Source organism: Leptinotarsa decemlineata, unplaced genomic scaffold, assembly GCF_025532065.1.
Source record: "Leptinotarsa decemlineata unplaced genomic scaffold, Ldec_3_MD MMD2_tig00000882_RagTag_RagTag, whole genome shotgun sequence".
Lineage (NCBI taxonomy): Eukaryota > Metazoa > Arthropoda > Insecta > Coleoptera > Chrysomelidae > Leptinotarsa > Leptinotarsa decemlineata.
The window spans coordinates 7,110,544-7,137,864 of record NW_027412556.1 but is presented as its reverse complement, the minus strand read 5'-3'; the positions used below and the strand labels follow the sequence as shown (position 1 = coordinate 7,137,864).

General features: G+C 34.6%; 3 protein-coding genes and 1 long non-coding RNA gene across 4 annotated transcripts in view; 2 read left to right on the top strand and 2 right to left on the bottom strand.

Annotated features, from left to right (window-relative positions):
• The window catches only part of ush (Zinc finger protein ush), a 231,291-nt gene extending 224,782 nt beyond the window's left edge, over positions 1-6,509 (bottom strand). Inside the window, exon 1 of the mRNA XM_074174918.1 lies at positions 6,067-6,509. Coding sequence (XP_074031019.1) covers positions 6,067-6,106 — 40 coding nt within the window. The 5' untranslated portion in view covers positions 6,107-6,509. The remainder of the gene's footprint in view (positions 1-6,066) is intronic.
• A 4,956-nt stretch (positions 6,510-11,465) lies between these two features.
• On the bottom strand, positions 11,466-12,529 carry LOC141482152 (uncharacterized). The gene is made up of 2 exons (XR_012465373.1): positions 12,177-12,529; positions 11,466-12,120 (listed from the first exon to the last, which is right to left on the bottom strand). It is a non-coding gene; the product is annotated as an uncharacterized lncRNA (long non-coding RNA).
• Positions 12,530-16,171: 3,642 nt separating this feature from the next.
• cbt (Kruppel like transcription factor cabut) lies at positions 16,172-19,580 on the top strand. Its single transcript, XM_023158190.2, has 2 exons — positions 16,172-16,452; positions 18,346-19,580. Exons 1-2 carry the CDS (start codon positions 16,396-16,398, stop codon positions 19,357-19,359), a joined length of 1,071 nt encoding a protein of 356 aa, XP_023013958.2. The 5' UTR covers positions 16,172-16,395; the 3' UTR covers positions 19,360-19,580.
• Positions 19,581-20,763: 1,183 nt separating this feature from the next.
• LOC111503784 (uncharacterized) lies at positions 20,764-23,890 on the top strand. Its single transcript, XM_023158189.2, has 5 exons — positions 20,764-21,460; positions 21,516-22,054; positions 22,343-22,644; positions 23,217-23,371; positions 23,434-23,890. The coding sequence occupies exons 2-5, from the start codon at positions 21,535-21,537 to the stop codon at positions 23,804-23,806; spliced, it is 1,350 nt and encodes a 449-aa protein (XP_023013957.1). The 5' UTR covers positions 20,764-21,460; positions 21,516-21,534; the 3' UTR covers positions 23,807-23,890.
• The last annotated feature ends 3,431 nt before the right edge of the window (positions 23,891-27,321 follow it).

The following is a 27,321-nucleotide window of genomic DNA, read 5'->3' as shown; positions in this document are numbered from 1 at the left end:
CTATCTACCTAGATCATGAGTTATTGGATAACTACAGACCTATCAGCTCACCATAGAAATTATTTCAATTATCACTTATTTGAACAAATCCAGCACTAAACAACTGGCTTTACAAAAACGACAGAAGTGTTAAAACAGCTTTGTTTGACTTAAATAATAAAATCTACAATTATCTGGACAGTGAAGATTAAACTATTTGAAATAATTTTTACTTTATCTATCCAGAGTAGTTGATTATTAACTCTTCTTTTCTAACAAACCTTCGAAATTATAGAATTCGAGGTAATGAACAAAAATAGTTCGAGTCTTATTCAACTGGTGATAAACAGGCACTCAAAGTGAGGGATTCAGAAACAGGTGAATATACTAGTCAGAGGCTTTAGACATTGATCTAGTAGTGCCACAAGATAGTGTCTTGGGGCCATTTTAATTTATAATTCATATAAATGACTGTCGTTCGATTGCAAGACCTAATGAAACCATCATAAAGTTTGCTAATGACAAAACAATGAACAATGGTTTGATAATTTAAAGCTCATATTGAATGTTGGTGAAACAAATACGATATTCGTCATAAAAAGCCAATCTCTCAATAGTCCAAATGACATCAAATTCAAAAAAAAATGTGAAACATTGAAATTAGTTGATAAAACGGGTTTTACAGAAAAAAGTTGCGATATCTTGAAAGGGCCTTCTAGTTAATAATAATAATATCGTTTATTATGCATAAAAAATACATTTATACATAAGCCAAAGGCTATCTTCCACCCCTCCCAAAAATCATACAGTGAGTGTAAGAAAATAATTATAAAAATATTTATTTACTATCATAACAGTGATAGAGAAGAGAAAAAAATAATAGATCATATAGTTGCTAATAATTCTTAATATAGTTGTCAATCTAACCTTTCATTCATTATTTGATTACAAAAATTGACGGTGGTCGGTCAGTAACCAGGTCATAATTGTCACACTGAACCAATAATATACTTTAAAATGGCAATTATACATACATAACCAAACAAATTATCAACTACACAAAATCGGTTAATTAAAAATAACTGACAGAACGTTGCTCAGCTTTCTGTAAATGGCCGTAAAATCGAAAATATTTGTTGGTTACTAGCGAGTAGTAATTTCGTATCCAAATCCGCCAAAAATTATTTCAAGTATACAGACTATTATCAACTCTTCGATGTAAATTTTAATCAGGTTGTTATCAACAAGTCAAAAGCACTATAAATACAGTAGAACAAAATAAATAATATAAATTATATCGCTCTTATTTACTGATTAACTGAATGATTAACATAAAAATATAACCCTATCTTATCTACTGGAGATAATGAATTCTCTCCGATAACGTTTCATGTTTGTATTATTATGAACCATAATTCACAGTTGAAATTGAAATGAATATATATGAATTGAAAGTGAGTTGCTTAATTCTTTTGTCGAATAACTCACCATTGGTCAAAGTGTTGAATATTTAATGAATAAATGTGTTAATCTGTGTATCTGTTTCCTCTATAACACTTATCCAAACATGTTCACATTGTTTTTGTATTTATTGAGATAGTTTTTGATCCGATTAGTGACCATTGATAAACAGAAGATTGATCATTTCTAATCTGAAAGAATGAAGAACTAGAAAATCATCTTCATACGGTTTTCTCAAAGACTTTCGAAATGAATCAAATTATGAAGTCGACAGTGTAAAAGTTTTAAAAAAATATTTGAATTATGATATACAATGAACAATCATTATAGGGTTGAAAAATGTATACATATACGAATACACATAAATAAAACGATATATAAACCATGTCAGATAATAAATAAATCATTACACATATGTGAGCATCTGAAATACTGAGAGTTAAAATACATCATTGTAATATTCCTTTTAAGTCATAGTACTCTTTAACTAATTTTCTGAATTTTTTAAAATTTGTTATTGCCCTATAGCACATTCAAATTCAAAATTCAAATTCATTTATTCGTAATTGCAACAGCAGCCATCTATAAAATGGATATACACGTCATGTTTTAAACTCACACACAAATTGACAATATACACTTAGAAACCGGTAGTTAAAAATAAAAAATATAATATATAATGGTACATGTGAATGGTCGTTGTGACTGATTCATTTTAACGAGTCATTGAGGAATTCTCTAACCGAATAATATGTTTTTGCCAACATAATTTTTTTATTGTTTGTTTGTACTTTCTGAAACTCATGTTCTGTATGCTGCTCGGTAGTTTGTTAAAAAACTTAGCTCCGACATATCCTGGACTTTTTTCAAATTTTGTTAATTTATGTTGAGTTACGCTCAATTCATTTGCAGTTCTTGTTGGATAATTATGAAAGGATGAGCTTCTTTTGAATGAATGTATGTTTTCTTTTACATAACTTAATGTTTTATAGATATATACGCATGGAAAAGTCAATATTTTGTTGTTAATAAATATAGTCTTGCAGCTATCTTCGAATTTCATACTGAACATAAGCCTCAGGATGTGTTTGTATGTGAGGTGGCAGTATACTAGTGAATAGTACATGTCCAATAGAACGGTTTTGTCCATTGTTTTTTTTTTAGTTTCAGTATAGCAAAGAATCCAGAATTAATTTTTTTTGTATGTGTATGTGTTGAAGATGGATGATATATATTGATCTAGGTGGAGTCCTAATAATTTGGTCGATTCTGAGTTCTGAATTACAGCAAGAGAAGAACTGGGACTGTTTCTTCTGTACTTAAATTGAATATATACAGTTTTTTCAATGTTCACTATCAAATTATTAGCATTGCACCAATTTCTGAAAGAGTTTATGACTTCATTTACAGTAATTTCCAGTTCCTTCAGGGTCTGTGCAGAGGCCACCACCGAAGAATCGTCTGCAAACATTGTGACTTGTCCATTCGTGATTTGGTCGGGCATATCATTGACGAATATTAAGAACAGTAGGGGTCCCAACACTGAACCCTGCGGAACCCCGATATCCACGAAGTAGGTTTCAGAACATTAATTTTTTATTTGTACATAGGCCTTTCTTTCATTACTTTCAGTATTAGTTCATTACTTCAAGAATGTTTCCTCTTATTCCATTTCTTTCTAGTTTATTTAGAATAAAATTTATTTATAGGCTGTCAAATGCACAAGAGAGATCAAAGAAAATGCTAGCAACGAAATTGCCTGCATCTATATTATAATAGACACATTCCATGAATTCAATTGTAGCACTTTCCGTTGATCTCCCTGATGCGTGGAATCCATGTTGTCGAGATGAGAGAATCTTTTTCCTTTCCAGAAAGTCGACAATGAACCTTTTTCCTGAAGTACGAAAAATCACTCACTAGCAGCGCTAGTAGTTCGGTAGGGACAAACACTTCCTAATCCTCATATAAACATATGGTAAAGTACAATTAAAAAAGAATGTTTTTAACAGAAGAAAATGTTCCTGGAGCAAAACTAAAATTTGCAACTGTAAAGGATAACAATGTTGTAACATTAAAACGTTGGCTTGCATGCCGTAATTCAAAAGTAACTGGAAAAAAAGTTAATTAATAGACAGGTCAATATACAGACTCTAGTAAAAGAGTAGCGGTAGATTCAAACTATAATAAAAGAAATTTAAAATAATTATGAATTTCAGACTTATTTCCGAGTGAAATATGAATCAAATATAGGTAATGAAATAAATTTAATTAAATATAGTGAATATAATTTAATAAACGATTGAGGTTATATCTCATTCTAATCATGGTAATTAACTATGAAAAATTTACTATTCATTTCATGTTTAGAGCATACATATGAATATTTATTTATTTTTTGCACTGTTAAATCCACTCTCCTCGAAGCATGTATCCATTTCTTACATCTAACCTCATTATTATGAGGTTTTATGAATGGTATGAAAAACACGTTTTTTTTCCGGATATCGATTATCCAACGTACAATTCGCAAAACAGCAATGCTTTGTTGGCATTATACTAGCACAAAATAATTTTTTATATCAGATTTATATTTTTAAATAATGAATTAATATTACGTAAATAACACTGTTTTACATGTGAATAGTTCATTGTTTGTCCCTACTACTAGTGCTGCCTCTCGTGACACGTTTGCTGTACTATTCTCAGGAAAAAGGCTCATTCAAAACATTCGTACTGCTTTAATCAACAACGGCTGGGCAAGGAATATTATCTCTACAAACAAATAAATTATTGGAAAAAACCATTGATGGTGCTTCACTTGTTTGTAATTCAGTTGAGGCTCATAATTGTGAACAATTAAAAAGGTGGTTAAAACGTGTGGTAACGTCTGTCATTGTTTGCTGCTGAGTAAGAGAACTTTTTGTGAATTAGACAAACGGTTTCTAAAAAATTTCAATTTTACCCCTAAAAACTTTGTGTGAGTTTTGTTAACTATAGCGTGATTTTCTATAAGTAAGTCGTCAAAATTGAGTTTGAAGCAAACTAGGTTTGTTTTATTTGTGTTGGAACATAAGAAGTTTGAATCGCACCACTGTTTAACTCTGTAGAGATCCAGAGTTATGATGACTCTGAGATTATCTTCATTTGCCCCACGCCAAAGGGTGGTGGTGTCATCTGCAAAAAGTATGAACTTCCCTTTCATGTCGATGATTACCAGATCATTCGGATAAAGCGGAAAAAGGATAGAACCCAGAACCGAACCTTGTGGTACACCTGATGTAGCAGCTGCTGCTACAGCACAATTGATGGATAAGAAGAAATGCAAAACTATTACAGAGGATGTGATGTTGGCTTATTTGGCGCAAAAATCAGAAACTGTCAAATCCTCAGATTTTCCGTACTTGTTACCTTAATTACTATTGTTGGACTTACTGGTTTGAAACAATAGGTGGTAATTATTAACAGTAGTTTGACATAATAAGTACCTAACATCTAAATTTGTTTAAATAGGTAGGTTTATTCCAGGTAATTTTATTGTCAAAACTGCCTAACATACACCTTCAAAATAACAAATTACTACAATATTTGAATATATCTAGACAAAGCAATGGGATTTGTAATATGAAGTTGAAGATGTCTTTAGCACCCTATTATTGGCTACTCTGCATCAAGATTGTGATGCAGATTATTGACATGTGTAAAATATTAAATTTATAATATTCTGATAGTCATTAACTTTGCCTTTCGCTGAGCAATTTATTTATGTCTTCAATAATTGCAGTTTCAACTTTCCATCATGGTTGGTATCAAATTTCCCAAGTTGGTACCATTGAATATAAACAAAAATTCACTAAATTCTAAAGTCCCATAGAATCCCAAGTTTTCCAACATGAATTATTTCTTGTTTGAAACGAACGTATGTAGTGAATTCTGCAAAAAACTTATGAGGTTGAGAGAGGTAAAAAGTTGTTTAGTAACAGTATCTGGTCAAAATAGAGAAATAGTTATGTTTATAAGGACCTCTGTTCTTGACTTTCAGGGAGTAGAAATATCAATACATCTTTCAAAAAATAAAATTATTTGGAAGTGGTGGAAAAACGAGGGAGTGGAAAAAATATCAGTCCTGCCAGTAATTTGGGGAAAAACAGTCAAGGAAATAATGAGGTGAAAGAAACATGTTTCACTCTCCTTTTTTCTCTCACGTTTTACTGATCTCATTAAAGACAAAATACCGACCCTTCACCTCAGAACTAGCCTCAAACAACCAAGCGTCGTACTCAACTGGACAAACACATAGAATACAAAATCCTTCGACCCCTCCCCTGGATTCGCAAGAATAAATTCAAAATTTAGCGCGTAACTCAAACCTTGAAGAAATCGTATTTTTCAGTGCAGACATCAGTCCGCATGGAATACTTATTTTCATAAGTGCTTACTGTTGTCAATTCATATCTCGACAGAAAATTTATTGGTTGCATTATTCTTCGAGGCCATCAGGTATATCGGTTATTGTTATCATTCGATGATAACGCAAGTCCAAGTCGGGCATTTAAAAATAATTTAGAAAGCAGTGGTCGATATGTTATCTCGGCAACAAGTGCTATGCAATAAAGGTACACCTACTTTTTAGGGGTTTAGGATTGCTCTGCTTTCGTCTAGACATTGTTGATACTCCTCTAAAAAAGCTGTATAAACATTGGGAAGCTGGAATAGTCACATGGTAACAAACATAGTAAAATAAGCACAAAATAAACACAAGAAGCACTAAAAACACAAACAAAGCAACATAAAATACGTGTAGCTATCGATCTGGAGCTATCATTCGATCGCGAAATCAAAAGCAAAGTTGTTTTGTTGATTTTTTGACAGTTCACGTGTATCTCCGACAGCGAACAACAACAGCTCCACGCGTAACAATACAAAACGACTGACTGTGACTATACTGAATACTGGTGTTCTCGAGTGATTCATGCTCATACCGACTGTTGCTCTAGCATGCGCAAAAGCGCTGTTTCTTGACTTCTTCGTTAACAAGTCACTCGTTATCAATCTTACGTTAATGTAAGTTTTGTATCTTTTGTCATATCCAATGGATGGATTTTACACTAGCCAAGTTGTTTTAGTAACGCTTTGTAACGAACCTGATAGACGTAGTATAGTAATAATATGGTGGATTACTGTTTTTGTAATGAATTTTTCCCGCCATGAACGTACACGCAAACGCATAAAGGGAGCTGCAACCGCATGCAATTTTTCACTCTCAAGAGTGATGAAAAGAAAGTACCTATTTCTACGAGAGATTATTATATCAATTTTGGTCAGAATCCTTTGTTGGCTTTATATCTACTCCAAAGAAAGGCAGAAAAATTAAAAAAGAACAATGAAAACCTTATGGAAAAATGTGTTCGTCAATCATCTGGCAAATTTTTTAACCTGACCTGAACAATGAAAGAAATTACAGATATAACTGACTGACTCACTGATTGACTCTTCGACTGAGTAACTAACTGACTGACTCACTCACTGACAAACTGACTCACTGACGACTCACCTACTGACTCACGGGCTGCCTCACAGAGTCAATGACTGACTCACCAACTGACTTGCTGACTGACTAGTTTACCGACTAAGTGATTGACTGACTCACTCACTGACATACTGACGAACTGACTCACAGACGACTCACCTACTGACTCACGGGCTGCCTCACAGAGTCAATGACTGACTCACCAACTGACTTACTGACTGGCTCGTCGATTGAATCACAGACTCACTGACTGACTGACAGAATAACCGACTCGCTGACTGACCCACTCACTGACTAACCCATCCACTGACTGACTGATTGACTCACTAACTGACTCACAGACAGACTGACTCAGTGGCGGACTCAGTGACTTGCTGACTGACTCACTGACTTTCGCAATAACTAACTGGCTCACTGACTGACAAACTCTCTCACTGACGACTGACAGGCTAACTGACTGACCGACAGACTGACTGATTTACTTACTGACACGCTGACAGACTGACTTACAGACTGACTCACAGGGTGACTTACTAATTGATTGAGTCACTGAGTGACTAACTGACTGACTCACTCACTGTAAAGTTGAAAAGGGAATTGGTGGGGGTGTTAAGTAATTCATCACTAGGCGTAGTCTGCTTCGTCCCAGAGTATTCTGAATTGGATCTTATAGAAATTTACTCAAAAGAGACACTCATACGATACTTTTGCTAGATGATGGGAATAGTTTCTGGAACATTCCATGAATTTTATTAGGAAATATTCTCAAATTATGTTTGAACATCGTCAGAATATTCATAGAATGTTATGTGTGCTGTATGGGTGTGTGACGACTTTCAAATCAATGACTACGTAGGCAGAGCAGTAATCTGCTAGACGGAAGCTTTACAAACGGTTCAGGCGAAGAAGATTTCTGGTGTATGAGGACAGGCCTGCCTGGTATCTCTAGTGCCACCAGTACCACACAGTTGAAGACCATGAAAATCCTGCTACCACCTCATCGTTCTGAAAAGATATGTTACGCTTAATGCACATACACACCGATTTTGGACGACCGATTTTATACCGGTCGTCCAAATTCCAATAGCGAACTACATGTGGGAACGGGACCTGGCACACACGCCGACCGGTGATCGGCGTCGATCACCGGTAGGTATATGTGCAATTAGCCTTAGAGAACATAAAGCCGTACACTGAAAGCCACAGTATTCTGAGAGGGACCTCTAACTCTGATGACGGTCAACTACGACCTGTCTTATGATTCGCGACCATTGAAATTCTTCTATACCTACATCTTCTCCTCATTGTTCTACTAGAGAGAGATCAGTTCCACAATTTTTTGGGTTTGAAGGCCGTCGGCTTTTGGAATTTCTTCCTGACGTTTCACTAGCTAGCTCTTTGAAATGTTCATACATTCTTATTTTATCTCCAATGGCTAGATATTACGGATGTGTAAAGCGTATTTATGTTGACTCAGGTATAGTCTATCCATTCCCAATTGGAACGGCAATAAAAATAAGAGTACAGTCATAAACAATTTTTGCCTGTGGCCCCTAGTCGCCCAGATAGTTAGTAAACGTGCTATCAAATGTAGTTGAGGAGTAAATGCTCGGCTAGCTGGACTGGCTGAATACTAATTTTTTGTCCGTTTCACAATATTTCTTTATCAGTGCCGTGTGTTCGTGGGGTTAGGTGAGGTAGTGAGTGGTTTTGCAAACCGATTTTTGAAAACTTTTTCTAGAGATCAATTACCCTACCACCAAACTGATATTTTTGAACTCGACGCGCGTTTCGCTAACAAGGTTAGCATCTTCAGGAGAAGCAAATTGATACTGAATCTAAAGACAAGGGTTAGCTGTTTATATACCTGAAGTTTTTTGGCCCGATGTGGACTTTGTTTGTTAAATGATGATTATCCTAATTGATTTTTCGGTAATTAACTAGTGGAACCACTACCTGCAAATTAATTTGTCAACAACAGATTAAAAAGATGTAGTGCTTGACAATATAAGGCGTTATAAAAGAAGAGAACAAATATTATGTGCAAGGTTCCATAAATTCGATCATTATTCAACCCGATGATGATTCCACCTCATCCGAATATAACGAAGAAGAATTTTGATTTTTCTAGCAATTTTGTTAGCCTCTATTATTTTGTAAATATATGTTTGACGAGAATTTTGTGTGATTTTTTGTGTTTTCATTGTATTTTAGAGTTTTTGACTCGGAAATCAACTACCTTAAATTTCGAAGTTTTTCATAATTATCCATGGTGGAAAAATGCAGTTTAGATAACTTTTTCATGGGGTGATCAATTGCTATGATTGTAAGAATAAGTAACTGAAAAACTACCACTGGAAAATATATGCCAACACCTATGTCGAGGCGGGAATTCCTTGTCTGTGCTGTTCCAATGAGCCTTTTTCCTGAGAATAGTACAGCGAACGTGTCACAGAGGCAGCAATAGTAGTAGGGACTACTTTTTATAACCTGGGTGCTACTAGTCCGAGGCAACATTTCGGGTGTGTAATGCTCTGTCGTTGCTCCGGAGCGAGAAACGTGACTTCCTTTGTTGTGCTATCTGTCTTATACCTACCTCAAAAATAATTATTCACCTGGTCAGTTGGTCTATACATTGTCTTTTACTGTAAATAAGTTAATGTAAAAATATATATAGTCATAATTGCAGAATAGGATGTTTATGGAATCACTTCGAGTGAGACAACCTAAACATCTGAGGGAAGGGTGATGGAACAAATCACCGATGACTGGCAAATTGCCGAAAAGGCAGAGCCATAAGAAGAAGAAGAAGAAGAATAGTAGTAGGGACAAACATAAACTATTCACATGTAAAACAGTGTTATTTACGTAATATTAATTCATTATTTGAAAATATAAATATGATATGAAAAATTATTTTGTGCTAGTATAATGCCAACAAAGCATTGCTGTTTTGCGAATTGTACGTCGGATAATCGATATCCGGAAGAAAACGTGTTTTTTATACCATTTATAAAACCTCATATTAGTAAGGTTAGATGTAAGAAATAGATACATGCTTCGAGAAGACTGGATTTAACAGTGCAAAAAATCAATAAATATTCATATGTATGCTCTGAACATGAAATGAATAGTAAACTTTTCATAGTTAATCACCATTAATTAGAATGAGATATAACCTCAATCGTTTATTAAACTATATTCATTTATTATATTTAATTAAATTTATTTCATTACCATCTATATTTGATTCATATTTCACTCGGAAATAAATCTGAAATTCATAATTATTTTAAATTTCATTTATTACAGTTTGCATCTACCGTTACTCTTTTACTAGAGTCTGTCTATTAGGTAATTTACTTTTTTTCAGTTACTTTCAGATTACGGCATGAAAGCCAACATTTTAATGTTACAACATTGTTATCCTTTATGCTGCAAATTTTAGTTTTGCTCCAGAAACATCTTCAGTTGAAAACATTTTTTAATTGTACTTTACCCTATGTTTATATGAGGATTAGGCAGTGTTTGTCCCTACCGAACTACTAGCGCTGCTAGTGAGTGATTTTTCGTACTTCAGAAAAAAGGTTCATTGGTATTGGAAATACTATAGTTTGGTGTGTTAATACTTGTATCTAGACCATATAATTTTAACCTATTTATTTGTAACTGCATTTGGGTTAACAATATGCCTTAAACAACCCTGTCTGGCAACAAGAGCAACCGCATGCATTTATCACGAAATTAAAAACGAATTTTAATCAAATTATAAAAACTTATAGCATTTAAAAACATAGAGGTTCTCGTCCTGACATCTCTTGGGGAGTTAACAAACGTGAAACGTATTCACAGACGATATCGCTTGTAAACTCAAAACGACAATGTCAAAACCATAAAGTTTGTTTTAATGATTAGCATGTAGAGGGAAATACCATCGAATCTATTGGATTTAAAAATAAAGATTTCTTCGTGCCAGGATGATGGTTTGAAACTATGTGTTGGCAAATGATTATTCTTACAGAATTAATTTTAGAAGCTCATCTAAATTCTCAATAGCGATGTAATGATGAATCTATTTTATCTCATAGTTTGTTCGTCACAGTCTTGCCTTGACATTTCATCTATTATTGTTTATGTATTCATGATAAAAATAACAAATATTCACATATTATTTACAAATCTAATAAGAAGATTTTCTCGTACGTCAGAACTTGATGATATCCGCTTTTATTTATACATTATTTAGTATTTTTTTCATCTTTTCTGGAATGAAAACTTTTAAATTCCACATCAAAATATCAAAATTAGATGAAGTTAAGTCTAACATTTGCTCAAAATATTCTTCAAACACATCGCCGTTTATCTTATATTAGGTTGTTCAAAAAGATATGTCCGTTTTAATGTCATGTGTTGTTGTAACTCCATATCTCAATAAATATTCATTCTAGTTTATCGTTGTATATACTGATCGATAGAGAATTTTGTACTCTATACATTGATGGTGTTATTTTTTTCCAAATTTTAATTTTTTGCCTCTTTTTCTACAAATTCAAATTTAACCATAGCGCTGCCGAAACAGCCCGGAAAATTAACCAGGTATTTGACAATGACAGTTTTAATGATCGCCCAGTACGACGTTGGATTGCGAAATTTCGTTCTGGAGATTTTAGCTTCGGAGATACGCCTCGAAGTGGTCGACCTACAGTAATCCAGGACGAGGAGGACCTTGGTGAAGCGACTGACCCATCACAAACGGTGTGTGGGATGGCGGAAGAACTTTTTTAAGGACAAAACGCAAGCACTATAGGAAAATCCTTAAGGCGCTCTATGAGCGGTGCCTGCACATATCCAACCTTTCTCCAAGTGTGCTGTCGTCAGAAAATTACTATACCTACTGGATTCTTAGTTTTTTTCAAGCAGTCGTTGAAATACAATAAAAAGAGGGTTGGAGACAATATAGATCCTTGGGGAACACCAGCGTTGATGGTAAAAGTATTCGAGAGACATCCACAAAAATTATCCGACAAGCCACAGCATCGAAGTTTGGCCGCCAAACCCTCATGACACACACGGTCAAAGACCTTAGAAACAAGCGCAACAGCTCTTGACTCTCCATGTTTGTCGATTGCGTTTTTCCAAATATAAAAATCCTAGAACAAATACAAAAAATAACTCTGAAAATATCACAAATAAAAAAAGAACTTACCCTACAGAAGCGCTATATAAGGAAACATTGACATTAGACATAAGGCGACTTTACTTCCTCAAAACTGTTATAAGGCAATACAAAAATAAACTTGAACATAGAAAAACTCAACACCATTATGCAACTCGTCACAAAATGAATTCAACCAATGTGCCAAAATCACAATAAAACAATAGTGTTATAATAACACTACTGTAGTGTCCGACTGAAAGTTCGGTTTCGGTCGAGTTTCGGCAAAAAAACGGGTTTCGGTTTCGGCGGCAAACCTGCCGAAACTACGACCAAAACCGAAACTGCATTCGGAAGTTCCCGCGATGTGATCGGTCATGTTCGGCGCGTTGAATTTCATACAAGCGACGAAGATATTTTGCCGCGTCCATGTGCCTAATCATGTCGTGACTCGAGACTTTCTTTGTGATTTACTTTGTTTATTATATAAATATTAAGTACCTACTGTGATATTAGATACAACTTAAATAAGTAATTTTATGTTTAATATTTTTGAAAAACCATCAATAATATTCAAAAGAAGAATCTACACCTACTCAAATAAACACCTCACCTATTTTAAGTATTATTAAGGTGCAATTAATATTTTTTCTCAAATAAAGGTTTGTTATGTTGATCATCAATAAGTAAAAATGTCGAAGACTGCATAACGTTGTGATTTAAAGATAAAAAAATAAAGACTGACTGATTATAATAACTTTTTCTTTATTTTTCCCTCAAAACATAATCCTTGTAAGGAAGTTTCGGTTTCGGCTGAAACTGAGACCGTTGCCTAAATTCGTTTTCGGTTTCGGTCGTAAAAACCAGTTTCGGTCGGACACTAGTGGTATTCTTACTTATCCTCGGCTGTATAATCTTATTTCAGCACATATCAAAACTATCGTTGGCATTAATATGTTCAAAAATAAGCTTGAAGCTTGGATCTCAGATTTGCCTAAAGCACAGATACACCCCAATATGTTGATGTGAAAAATACATTATACTACAATGTTTAAATGTTTGTAGAAGATGTATGTGGTTAGAATTGTGTAATAACTGTATACAATTCATACTGAAACAAACTTTATTTTTATATTTTATTCATTATAATCTATTGTATATTAATATGATATAGGCAACCCACGCACAGGTTTATCCTTCTGTAGGAACTATATTTATTTGTCGTTAACTAAGATTATTGTATATTTCAAATTGAATGGCAAATAAATATTATTATTATTATACGATAGAAGGTCGCCTGTTGATCTTTGGGCGTCAGCCCATGTTCATGTTTCGTTCGTAATCCTGATCAGGATAATAAGATAAACTTATGAAATTATTGTACTGCCACCTATTCTTGATAAGTGTACAAAGTTCAAAATAAATCTGTCCGTTCAAAGTTGGTCAAAATCAAGCCCAAAGGAGTCGGTTACAAACAAACATACAAGTGATGCTAATGAAAGTGTGTTAATGGAAATGGAAAAAACCTTTAAAACACCCCGGGGTTTTTTCATTAATTTATATTTTTCATCAGGTAATAAATTACCCTTCTTCGGCAAAAAATTAAACTATATCAGGAATATCTGATCTAATCAGGTATAAGCTGTGCAGGTATGTAATATATTAAAAGTGCTTTTTATAGAAAATTTCGAAAATTTTATTGGAAATTGAAAAGTAAAAACAATTATGGGTATTCAATTAAAAACAATTAAAAACAATTAAAAACAATTAAAAACAAACTTTTAGAGGTTCCGTAATTTCCAACGGATAAAATTTACATATGCACATTCATCATGTTTGGCAGTGCATATGCATAGTCGTAAATAAGAGGTTTCGAATTATTTCAGTTGTCGTCCAAAGACCACAAAAGTTCCTCCATCCATCCATGAAGTGTAACGGTGTGTCAAATCATTTAAGGATCACTACTTACCACTCATTTTTGACCTACTTCGTGTGAAAGTTGATTAAATTCGATTTATTTTCAGCTGAATTGTCTGTTGACTGAGCTTCCAAAAGTACGACGCTTTTCCAATATTTCTGCAGTATTTTTAGATGTGAAATCAAAGTTATTGTTCGGTCACGTCGTGCGGTTTTTTATAACCTTTGATCGCGGAAAGATTTACGTATTTGAATGATTCCGAGAAATGGTAAACACTACAAGAGCTCGTGGGCTCGTCTATAGGTATATCTGCATTGTACGAGGTTTGTTCAAAAACTGGAGTGAATGTTCAAACTTTGCTTCATGAATAAATGAAAATGAAAATTAGAAAGAATAGCTGAAGTTAACAATTATATTGAGCAAAAAACCCTGAAAAGAAATTACAATAAAATAAAAAGCATAAAATTGAACAATTGAATTGAAACAAGAATATAAAAAAAATTAAAAAAATAAAAAAGTTAGATTTCAAGCCAAGTTACTTCACGACGTTTCGATTGTTAGTATCCACAATCGTCTTCGGGCGATGACAGTCGTGAAGCAACTTGACATGGAATCTCTCAATGTTTCATTTATTTTTTTATTTTTGTTTCATTTTATTTGTTTAATTTTCAATGTTTTCCTTAATTTTTATTTTGTTCTGAGTTCTTTTCAGGATTTTTTTGCTTAACATAACTGTTCATTTCATCTATTCTTTTCAATTTTTTTTTTCAAATCATATTATATTAGACAATGAAAGTCCAAACTGAAGAAATTCAAGAATAAGAAAAGTTTTTCGGTCTATTACAAGATCAACTTTAATTGAAGTTCGAAGAACTACATTTATGCATAGGTCAAAATGGAAGATTGTTCGAACATCTTTCAAAATTGTTTGTTTTCATTTTGGTACTTTTCTTTTGTACAACCCTGAGTAAAAAATAACTTTATTGCTTCTATTTAATTACTGTTTCATAATTTCCTAGAGAATTAGATACATTTCCGATGAAAATAAAGTGGTCAATCCCTACATTTCCGGAAAGCTCAAAGGGTGGACTTTTCTGGGGTTTCCCTATATACAGGGTGTTCCATTAGAAAAAACTGAGAAAAATTGATCCCGAGTTTTCTTTACTCCTGAATATAAAAAGTGCCGCCCGGTAAACTTATGAAGACGGAATGAAAATACACTCTCGTCGAAGATATTTTTGGTGGAAAAATTCCCTCATTTCATTAGATCGAATAGAAGATATTTGGTGTTGAATTAACCCATTTTTTTGACATAAATTTCACTATAACTTCTGAACCACCCGGTATAAACCCAACCCAAACAACTCTATATTTTTGAGAAGCATTCTGAGCAAGAAATTCAATCGAGTGAAAATATCTAGAGTGTTCTATTTAAAGAAACATAAGTTTGGTCTGTCGTACATTTGTTGGACACCCTGTATATCAGTAATAAACATAGGTTCCATTAATCTCTACAATTTTTACCGTAATATCTCTAATAGGAAAGCAGCTATCGTTGATGCACCCTGTATAGATGCAACAAAATTTTTGGTAGTAAATGTAACTTTTCAAAATTCTCTTTATTATGTAGGTATCTAATTACATTCTTCCTGTCATTGGAAGTTTCCCATATTTTTTAATAATGAAGAAGTCGAATGTCAAAAAGCATTTTTCTCAAATAAACACAACCAATGTGACTGTTATTCATTAACTTTCAACATTAAAAATATGGCAATGAAAACAAGTTCAACAATAATAAATACGACAGGAAGTGAGTAGGTAATTTAAATTCTACCTATACTTTTTGCATTCGTTTCCTGTGGTTTGCTATACATCCACAACCACCTCGTATAACCATTACCGCTACCAAAAATAATGTTGTTTACGTTCAACATAACATATCGAAAGCCACATGTAGCGACGGGCTTGCCTGTGACGTTTTCTTTTCAGGGTCCGGGCGTTACACAAAGCCAAGCACGCTTTAATGACGTAGTAATCACGGTCGAACTGTCTGTTCACCAGCCGTAGAGCACGTGAACACCATGCAAGCGATCACGCTCTCAGCGAGTGATCAGCGAGGCTGTGAGTGGCTGGCATGCACGAGCCCCCACGCACCATTGGTCGATTCACAGATGCAGCGCGCTACACACCCCAAAAACTCATGCCAAAGTAACAACATCAATGAATGCGAGCGCTTCGAAATAGGAATACTCCTGATATTAATTCTGTTTTTCATCCGGTTGGATATAGACGTTGTTCTCGTTTCTCCTAGTGATACGGTTTCTATTCTATTATTTGTGGTTTGCTGACAAGATGATTGAACCACAAGAAGGTCTGCTCTCACCACCGAGTTCACCTCCCCTAAAAATCGTGAGTATACAAATATTTCCTGCTAGTTATATTTAGAAATCATCTTAATCCCTTGCATAAACATAGATTTGAGTATTTTTATTACCCTACCCAGTAGATATTTCGGGATTACTTTAAGTAGGTATAGATTATAAATAAAAGCAATTTATTGTACTATTTCAGATGAGTAGATACTTTGGTCATGTGTAGGTATGTACCTAGTATTCCAACACAAATATCTATTTTCGTTTGAATAAAAATAGAGTTATTATTGATTGAAATACGTGAAACTTCCGATCATTCATTCACAACGTGATTGCTGCTAAAAGTAGGAAATGAAATTCCGATGCGTGCAAATTATATTTGTTTAATCTGCGTATCTAGCTACCTATTTATGGTAGGTATATGAAATTGATAAATTATGGATGCGTTAGTTCAAAAACATAGAAAGAAAAAGTCCTAAGAAATAATATAAAATTAGGTACCTATTCACACATATATTGCTATTTTTTATTCCGTATCAAGCTTTAATTTTTGCAATCTGATGGACTTATCTTTGGTGATAGTTCAGTTTGTTTATTAGGCGCACTAGCAAACTATATAATAAACTTTGGTACAATTTCAAGTATGATACTTGCTGAACGAATCTATTTTTCGAACAAAAAAAGTATCTACTTTAAATAATTAATTTTTATCGGATATCGCCTCGTTTTGTAATGAAGCTAACAACTTTGTTGTAAAAGCTTGTGCTGCCGTTTCTATAAAAGTGTTATATTATGCGCCAAATAGTAAATTACGGAAAAAGTCGTCATGCAGAGACGTGGACAAGGGGGAAGTAATGGGGGTGATTAATTAACCCCTTCCAGAAAATTTTTCGTTTTACATTTTTAACAATCATTTGTTATTTTGCTCTATCGTACATTTTCAGCTCCATGGTCATTTAGTACCTATGTTATAGTTTCAATGGCCTATGGCTAATAATAATAATAGTAACATAACATGGTATTGTTTTTTAAATTTTTTGTTGTGATTGTTCAAGGAATTCGAAATGTAGATATTTCGTTGGAGGAATTTGCTAATAGTTACGGGTCTTTCATAAGCGCTCTCTATCTTTGAATAATGAAAAAAAGTGTGTGAGACATCATCGAAATTTTTTATTCGTTTAAAAGACCTATTGATGCCACTATGTGTAGAATATAACATCGTTCAAATGTCCGTTACGGCTTCTCAGGGTGGATTGCACCGAAACGTCCAATTTTCTATGACTGGCGCATAAATCAGGCTAAATTTGAGCGATGGCATAGGTTATGTTGGCTTTGAGGACCGCTGTCGTTTGTGGCTTATCGCATACACCTGCGACTTGAAAAAACCCCAGAATGAAAAGTCTAACAGGGTCAAATCACACGATCTCAGTGGCCAGTTCACATCACCTCCACTTGAGATAACTATGCCCTAAAATACCTCGTGCAGAATATCTAATGTGGCATGAGATGTGTGATGTGTGGCACGTAACGCCGTCTTGTTGAAGCCACATGTCGTTGGTGTCCAGATCATCCAATTCAAGCCAAAAGAAGTTGGTAATCATCGACCTATAGTGCTCGCCCTTGACAGTGATGGCCTGGCCAACGTCGTTCTCAAAGGAATATGGACTGATGATGCCGCCAGCCCATTTTGAGCTCATTACATCCAGATTACGAACTACATTATGATAATTTTATACGTATTTACACTGACGATTATGAAAAAATAATTGATATTGTTGCAAACTACGAGATCACTCATATCTCATGAGTTTTTTTCCGAAATAAAATTAAAAAATCCGATAAAATTCAGTCCCTCTTAGTTCAACGAATTTCATCAATATCGCTTACCTTTCTCATAGTTCAAAGATATTAATGTTATCTCTTGTTGCAGATTTCTGACGAAGATCAAATACAGCAGTCAACTGTAATACAACTTCGCAATTTTCTGGGACAGAAAAGAGTGCACCCCCCACCTGGTCTCCTTACCCCCCAACCATCCGATTCTGAAAGCGAAGAGTTGGACATTCCGCTGAAGAAAAGGCGTTGTCGAAACGACAGAGAGTTGGCCCGTCATTTGGCAATAATTACTCCGCCTCCCGAGCCCATAAAACAAATCCCTTCAGAAGTACTCGCCCAAACTCCGCAAAACTTCACGAATAGAAATGCGGAGGTTGTTAGCGTCAAACCTCCGGGACCCGATATAACTCTTTCAGAACCTCTGAATGAGGCAAGTAACCTCTCGCCTCCGCAAGAGAGACTATTCTCAGTAATCATGAAAGCAAATCAGGATGGTACTTGTACGAAACTACCAATCCCCGCGGTGCCCTCAAGAGAAACCAGCTCGAAAACTAATACTTTCGAAATCGGAAATGCCAAAGAACAGATCCGCAATAGCGAAAAAGACGTTTCTAGAGAGGCAGCTCCAAAACCATCGAAAATCACTCTTCCAGCATTAGCACCAAAGTTTGTTGCACCAAGTCATCCACCGCAGACCATCTACATTTCCGCCGATGGTAGAGTTTTACCAACACAGATAGTTTTCATCGCTACACCCCCCAACCCCGACCAGCCAGCGCGTAAAAGAGTCTACGAATGTACGTACGAGGGTTGCGGAAAAAACTACTTCAAGTCGTCTCATCTGAAAGCGCATAACCGAACGCATACCGGAGAGAAACCATTCGTTTGTCAATGGGAAGATTGTGGAAGGTGCTTTTCCAGATCAGATGAACTGTCCAGACACAAAAGGACCCACACGGGAGAAAAAAGGTTCCAGTGCAGTTGCTGTCAAAGAAGGTTTATGAGATCTGACCATTTAGCCAAGCACGTCAAGCGACACGCTAAAGACAAAATCAACACGCCTGTTTTAAGGTCAATTCAACCTGCATTGACTGCAGTTTGTATTTAAAGTACTTTATTATTGGTTGACTTACTGTGTTATTATTATTTTACTGACGTTTCGTTTTCATCTGTACATAGAACATTCCCTTCATGTGAAAATAGGAGGAAATTTTGTATATTTTTATCTGTGATTAAAACTATTTATTTTAGAATTAAATGTCGCATATGATTTTGCGTGGCAGATAAGTATGTGATTTGAATATGTGATTATATTTTTGTAACTATGAATAGTTTTTTATTTATTTATTCATTCATCATTTTCAGTCGCTTTTTATGATGTATACTTGAACGTAACAAAAAAATCAAATTCTAATTTTTTCCAAAAAAGGTTTTTAATAAATGAAAACAGTAAATGAGAATTTATGCAAGCAAAATTCAAAATGGATATCAATGTAGGAATAAGAAATATTAATTTATTCAAGAAACACTTTAAATAGTTTAACAAAAACGCCACACGAGTTTTGTTATACAATAGCTTCTTCAGGCGTGTAAAGACATGGATTTTCATTAAGTATCGGCCGATTTCATCACATATAGAATCATTAATTATTATTGATACTTATTTGCCAACAATATAGTATAGTTCATGGTATTAAAACAGTCCTCCCAACTAAGATAATTCTGCTGATTGGCTCCATATTTAAATTTGACTTCTTTGCTTCAAAAAATGGTTACAGTTCAAAAGGCAGATATCTAAATATTTTACCTATTTTTACTATACTGATATTTGTTGTGCTCATTGTTTGAATAATGCAAATTATGAAAACTTGAAGTCTACCAAGCTTTTATATAGTAACACCCATCAATTGGCCGCGGTGGTAGTGCGCCCGACTCACGATCGGAAGATCGTGGGTTCGATTTCTGCCTCGACCATATATTTTTCTCGAGAGAATTTATCTGGTTGAAGCTGGGATGATTCTGCAACCGTGTTAGGAATCACACGTTAAAAGGTAAGACCTCGTTAGTCCTTAGGTCGCACAAGTTTCTCAACTTCTGAGAGTTGTCGTTCGTATGGGGGCGACAGCTGATTAACGAAAAAACAGATTTCAAACACCCATCAACAATTTTTCATATTAATGTCATATCTATATAAGACTGAAACTTTTTAGAATTATTAATACTCAAATTTCTGAAAACAAATTCGAGATTATCAATAATAACACCACAAGTGGGCTAGCAGCATCAACAAAACTAACAAATGATGGGGTTCAAGGGGAAAAATCAAAATATCGAAAAAACAGGATGGCTACCATTCCAATTTCAAAGAGTTATGATTCGGGAAAAAAAATAGGTATACAATATGTAATAACTTGATCTTGACATGATTCTAAAAGAAAATTCGCGACAAGTTCATGATTTCTGTTCCGTGCTGAGTATCTCTTCTGTAATGAATTCTGTGGAAGGGTTTCGTTTCTGACATGGTGGTGAACGGACGTGCCGATAGCGACCGTTCACAAAGAAGGTACGCGGACGCCATTGTTGGAGGTGGAACTCAGTTCGTGTTGTGTATGTCCGCCGATATATAACGTGCAAGCAAAAGTAATAGAAACATTGTTTTAGTGGTTTTAATTAAATAGTGCTCCCATTCACCCCGGTTGGAGGCCGGGGTGGACCGGATGTCCACGTGGGAGTGCTAAAGTGGAAGTGAAGTTTAAAGACCCCTTTATTCACGCCGGTATCCAGGCCGGGGTGGTTCGGATAACCATGTAAAGGGGTCATATATGTGAATTCAAAAATCAGAAGGTCTCCCGAGAAGGAGGCGACCCAATAAATATATACGTAGTACATTTAAAAAACACATTGTTTTTTTTTATTGTAAAAAGTGTGACAAAAAAGTGGTGGCAGCATTGCTTCGAGCAAGACAGCTGCGCCCCTCCCGACGAAGCTTCTGTCAAATTGATGTCAATTTGATAGGAGGAGCCTGGACAAATGCGCCCGAGTGGGAAGCAACGTCCATATAATTAGAGAGAGAGAGAGAGAGAATTCTGTGGAACGTGGAAATAGCTTTGGCATCCTGTGTCATTTGTCATTCGGTCACAGAACATAATTAAACCTTGATTTTGTAGTCTGCAGCTATTGTTTACTATTCTGTGGCTTTATCCAGTGACGTACGTCTACGACATTAATGAGTATAAACAATTTTTGTGAATTCTATTTTTTTAGGGTTTAGCTTATTACAGTAATGGCTCAGGCTATGGAAACTCACAAAAAGGAAAACCCAAAGAGTTCAGGATTAAGAAAATGTTTTGCAGCTCTAGTAGATAGAAAGCAAGTGAATCTGGATTTGGATGTCTTGGTACTGATGCTGAAGCATGAACTACTAGTGAATCTGGATACTCTTGACAAGAACTTGTCCCAAATAATGCCTTTCATGTTGGTATTTTATATAAGGAACTGGCCTGGATGGCAACGAAGCAAAGAATACTATAGTGGCAAATTGAGTTTCCGAGACTGGTATGAAAAATTTAGACAATACATTGTCGTAAGAATGAATTTCCTAATCAAGAACGGATATAATCAGGCTTTGGATATGATAAGAACAGAAAAAAAGGAAGAAAATGAAAGCCGGAACCTCAACAAAAAATATCAGAGTCATGGAACTCAAACAGATAATTTAATGCCAAAAGTATTGGCTCCGTTTTCATTATCAATACAGTGTCCACCTAAGGTTGTCAATTCTCTGTTTTTTACTGATTCTGGAGGTGAGAGTTTAAACTATTGTTGCTTTGACATTTCACACCCATGTTTCTGGGCCTATGTTATTTAGAAAATGTGACATTCAAAATTTTTATTGTTCTTTCTCATGTTAGGACTCTGGATATTTTTAATAATTTACTAGCTTAAACTCTGATTTCATGTACTTGACTATGTTTTTTATTTCTCAAAAAATGCAATGTTCACCAAAGCTTTGTCGATAAAAATGTCTCTTTGAACAATAATTTATTATTATTACTATTATTATTATTATCTAAGTATTGATGAAATTTCAGATGATATCGTTCTACAGCAACATCAAGAGCTACCTTGGATGCAAATAGGTTTATTAGAATTACTCAACTGGCCACATATTGGAGTAGAATTCAAAAGTCCTGAATTGACATTCAGAAGATTCAATCGCAGCGAATACATCAGATATTTGAATTTGACGAATTGCCCTATCGCTTCTGAAAATCCAGATTTCATTGAACAGGTCGAAATATTGGATCCTACCACCGGAAGGAATTGCTACACTCTTAAACTTTTGAAGAGTTATACTAAGCAGTATTTCGATGTTATAAAAGAAGTGGATGGTGTGAGTATATTTTTGGGGTGACAGTTATAATAAAAATTAACCACTTTGATGAACTCAATGCGAAGATTAACAAATACAATGCATGAGAATTTCAACTTGATTTATGCTTCGTAGATTTCATCATTATTATAAGCAATGACAGATATACATCAACATTTATACAAAAGTAGTTCAGAAGAATCCACTCCAAGTGATTTAATTTAGCAACAATCTTATTTACAAATAATAAACCTTACCAGTTTGAGACTTCATCTAGTTATGATTAAAAATTATTATATATTATTTTTAATTTTGTTTCTATATAGACTGAATCTGTTAAGGAAGAACTGTCGAATGAAATAAAACTGTTGAAAAGTTGAATGAAAATTTTTTTTTTTGACTTGATTCATGTCATGATATCATATTGTTTTTCTGAAATTCTCTCCTTTAATTTTGGTTAGAAGAAAAATCCTTGAAGTTTGTCTTACTTTAAAAATCAGTGAGGAAGCATGTGCGCCAGATCAATTTAAAATTACATCAGTTTTCCCAAATTTTGATCTGAATGTTGAATTATAGAATATTGTTTTTTTTAGGTTTGTTTGAAGTCTATTAAAATCATGGAACTTGTTGTCGAAGAGTTTTTGAAAGACATAGAAGAAATAGGAATGAATGATACAATGGCTTCCAACACCTCAGTACTGTTCAATATTGGAAGGGGCTTCTTTGTCAGAAACAAAAAGATGGCCAAGTAAGATTTCGTAAATTCATTTATTCACTTGAGTACATGAGACAATTCATTATTTATTTCAGAAAAAGCAAGTCTCTAGGACCTAAAACAGAAGTGGGATACTGTGAAACGTATATCCCTAAAATGGAGACTCAATTACAATTTTTCAAAGGAGTACAAGATACCTCTTCTGAAGAAATAACATTTTCATATCTCAATATTCTGAAAAATGTTATTAGTTTCAATCCCAAAGCTGAACATTCAAGGACATCCATTCCGGTCTTGGTTTTCCACTGTATCTTTTGTGGAGTTCACTGCAGTAAGTCAACTGATATTTTGAAGCACTTGGAAACGTCACACGGTATGGAACGGAACTTCTCGTGTTTGAAATGCATGAAATCTTTACCTGTGGCTAATCTTGCTAAATCCAGATGGAAACATGATTGTAGAAAATGAGTTGAGAGGAATGGGGGTCAGTGATTTTATGTAATTAATGTATAATTTTTGGTTTTTATAAATAAAGAGTTTTGTTACGATTAATTTTTGAAGTTTTACTTTATATGTAAAGATTTTTGTTGATCCTAAGTATGTGTAAACTACTGAAAAATTAAAGAATGTAAACTTTCACAGCCGGAGATGACTGTGTGTAAGCTATTCTCCAGGTTTTTTGGCCGTGGTCTACAGGTTTTCATGTCTAATGTTTCGTCTACTACTGCGGTAGACATATCAATGGCAACGAGGTAATGGTCGAAGTGCTCGAGTAGTTGTCGATGCAGAAACTATAATGCTGGTATTTGTCCCCGGTTTTATTTTATCATAGGTTGGCGTGGCTTCGTTTCTTGTTTACAATTAAGAGAAACAAAACCACGCCCGCCTATGATAATATAAAAACGAGAAATAATCATTGCACATATGACCACGACAGCATTGTCTATAGATTTAAATCTTTAGACAATGATGACAGTTTCTCGTATTTTTGTTTACTTCCTTAGACATCCACCTGAGCGCTGTACAATATATTAATTGTGCTATTGCTGGATAGATGGCAGTTGGCACAATGAAACAATATGTTTTGTTTATTCACATCAACATAGAGAAATTTCCATTGTATATTGTCTTTGCACATCAATTTATGTTAGAATCCACGTGTTGTGTCGCCGGTAAAATGAATGTTTTGGTTGTATTTTATTGTTTATTGACCTTCATTGTGTTATATCGTTACTTTTCCACCCGAGCCAAGTTTTCGGTTTTATTGTATGTACCTTTCAACAAATATAACATATTTCACATTCAATTAAGATCGTTTCTCTTACTAAGGGAGTAACAAATTTTGACATCTGATATCACAAGATTGTCTTGGTATGAGCATTGTAAGTGACTAAGCCACATACTGAAAGAATATATTTCAGTGTTTTTTTTTACATTTTAGTTGTTTTGCTTTTACTTGTCTTTCTGACCAATAATTTCTATGAATCCCTTTTTTTGACTAAATTGTAAATTTTATATAACTTTTGAATTGATTATTTGTTGGACAGAAAATCATAAATAGCAACTTGAAATGCAGCAAATTCTACCATAACAAATTTGTCCAAATTATAAATCTAGATCCTTGCTGAAAATTTAAAATTTACCGCCAAATGTCACTATCGATAAAATAGTTTCCTTTTTCATCCATCAACTTTGGCGCATTAGGATTTGTACCCACCCCACCAGATATATTGTTTCATACCTAAACGTATAGTTCAAGTAAAAGATATAGTGCCCCCCGCCTTCCAGCAGTTCCCCTTTAATAACACGCACATCGCGGTACTCATTACTCATCGCTACATTCTGTTGCTCACCGTAACATGACTTCAAATTTAATTTTATGACTCTTCAGCCAATCATAAAACTCGGTTAGTAAAAATTATCCAATACGAACCGCCAATTCTTCAGTCTACGTGGACTAATTTGTTGCGGCATAATTCCTTTGTATTGGTTTTTTTGGCCCTTGACTTCGTCGAACCCTTTAAAATTACTATATCGGGTACTTCGACTTTTTTATAATTATTGTAATATGACTAATATGTGCATTATTTGCTGGAATGACACACGACCCTCGACAATTTTATTTTTTGATGAATTTCATCAGTTCGGACTTCAATTGTCTGATATTATATAAAATGAAGAAGAATTAAAAATTAAAGAAGAAGAATAAAAATTAATAGCTGAAAAAACAATTATATTAAGCAAGAAACCTCAAATGAAATAATAGTGAAATAAAATGCAAGTAAAAATGGAACAAATTGAACAAAAAATAAATTAAAAATATAAAATTGGAGTTCCAATTCGAAACCAAGTTAGTTCACGACGTTTCGATTGTTAGTATCCACAATCGTCTTCTGGTGATGACTGGACTGATTCCAGTCAGTAATGAGTGCTGCCGCATGGTCAATTCAAAAAATACCGAAATTTACAAGAAAATAGTACCCAAAATGTACTGTGCAAGACTAGGCATGGCACAAGCGCATAAGTCATTTCAGACCAAATGCCAGTAATGCCAAACGTGTAATAATGTTATCCATTTAAATTCGGAAAATATATGGAGTAAAAAATTTGCTGAAAACTAAGAAATGTTCCTTAAGAGAAAGATCATAATCAGAACATTTGATAAAAAGGTGTCTTTTTCCTTCTTCAAATTGCTCTTTCACGATTGCAAATGTGTTTTGTTTTAATTAGGTTTCTGTCACAATAGAATGAACAATACTAAAGACGGTTTCAAGTAGCTAGATTCGAGAATTTATTTTTACCTGTCCATATTCCTATTTATTTTGACAAAACAATAAAACCAATTTCTCAAGGTGAGGTGTGAAGTTAGAAGTTGAAACTGCTGTTCTGCTGACTGACTGACAGATGACAGAACCACAGTTCACAGGCACAATACAGAACACAGGATTAAATAATGCAGAGTTATGATGATAGCTCGCAATTTTGACTCAAGTACGGTATTTGCTGATCTGGAACTTGAAACACGGAATTGCATTGTTGCCACACATATTGTTATTTTTTACTGTACTCGATGGGAGTCAACGTGAAAATGTAAAAAATTGGGATTATAGTAAATAGTACCGAATAGTCTACATATTGATCCGGGTAGTATCTTCGTATCAAAATCATGGAATAGTACCGAATGCAGCACTGATTCCAGTGATTCCTCTGTGAGCTGACTATTTATAGGTCATTTCTTTCACTTATCTCTGCTTTCCCTTTTCCGATTCACTGGTTTAGTGGGAGATGACCGTTTGACAAGTCAATAAAAATATTCTTGGACAGTCAAGCGGCGTTGGAAGCTCTTGGCTCCTACCAAGCAACGTCTAAATTGGTAGCAAATTGCCAAAAACGACTTTCCTCGATAGGGAGACTCAACAGGTTGTCTCTGATATGGATTCCTGTCCATACTGGTCTGGAAGGCAATGAGGCTATTGACTCCCTTGTAAAGGAGGGTGCTGCAAGTAGCTTCATCGGACCAGAACCTGTCATTGGCATCGCTTTAGGCTTTGCCGAACGAACATTGAACACCTGGATGGCAAGAAGATTTATGACCTGACCATCTGACCTGAAAGACCACTTACCATACAAACTAATCGGCTTCGTTAAGAAGCTGGGCTTATTTGGTCAAGTGTGAATAGGTGTGAGCCACAATAAACCCTTGGGGGTTGCGGTGGAGGGTCGAATAGACCCACTCACTTTGGACTTAACTTATATCTATACATTACTATATTGTTCATTGAATAGTATTTAAACGAACATTATTTGTTCCAGACAGCATTTTGATAAAACAGCATTATGTTAACACAAGTAATGGCAACATTTCTCGCTCTTCACTATCACTACAAATTATAAAACAAAGTCGCTTCCCGCTATTTATTCCATATGTTTAAAAAAAAAAAATCTGTTTTTCCGTTAACCAGCTGTCGCACCCCTACGAACGA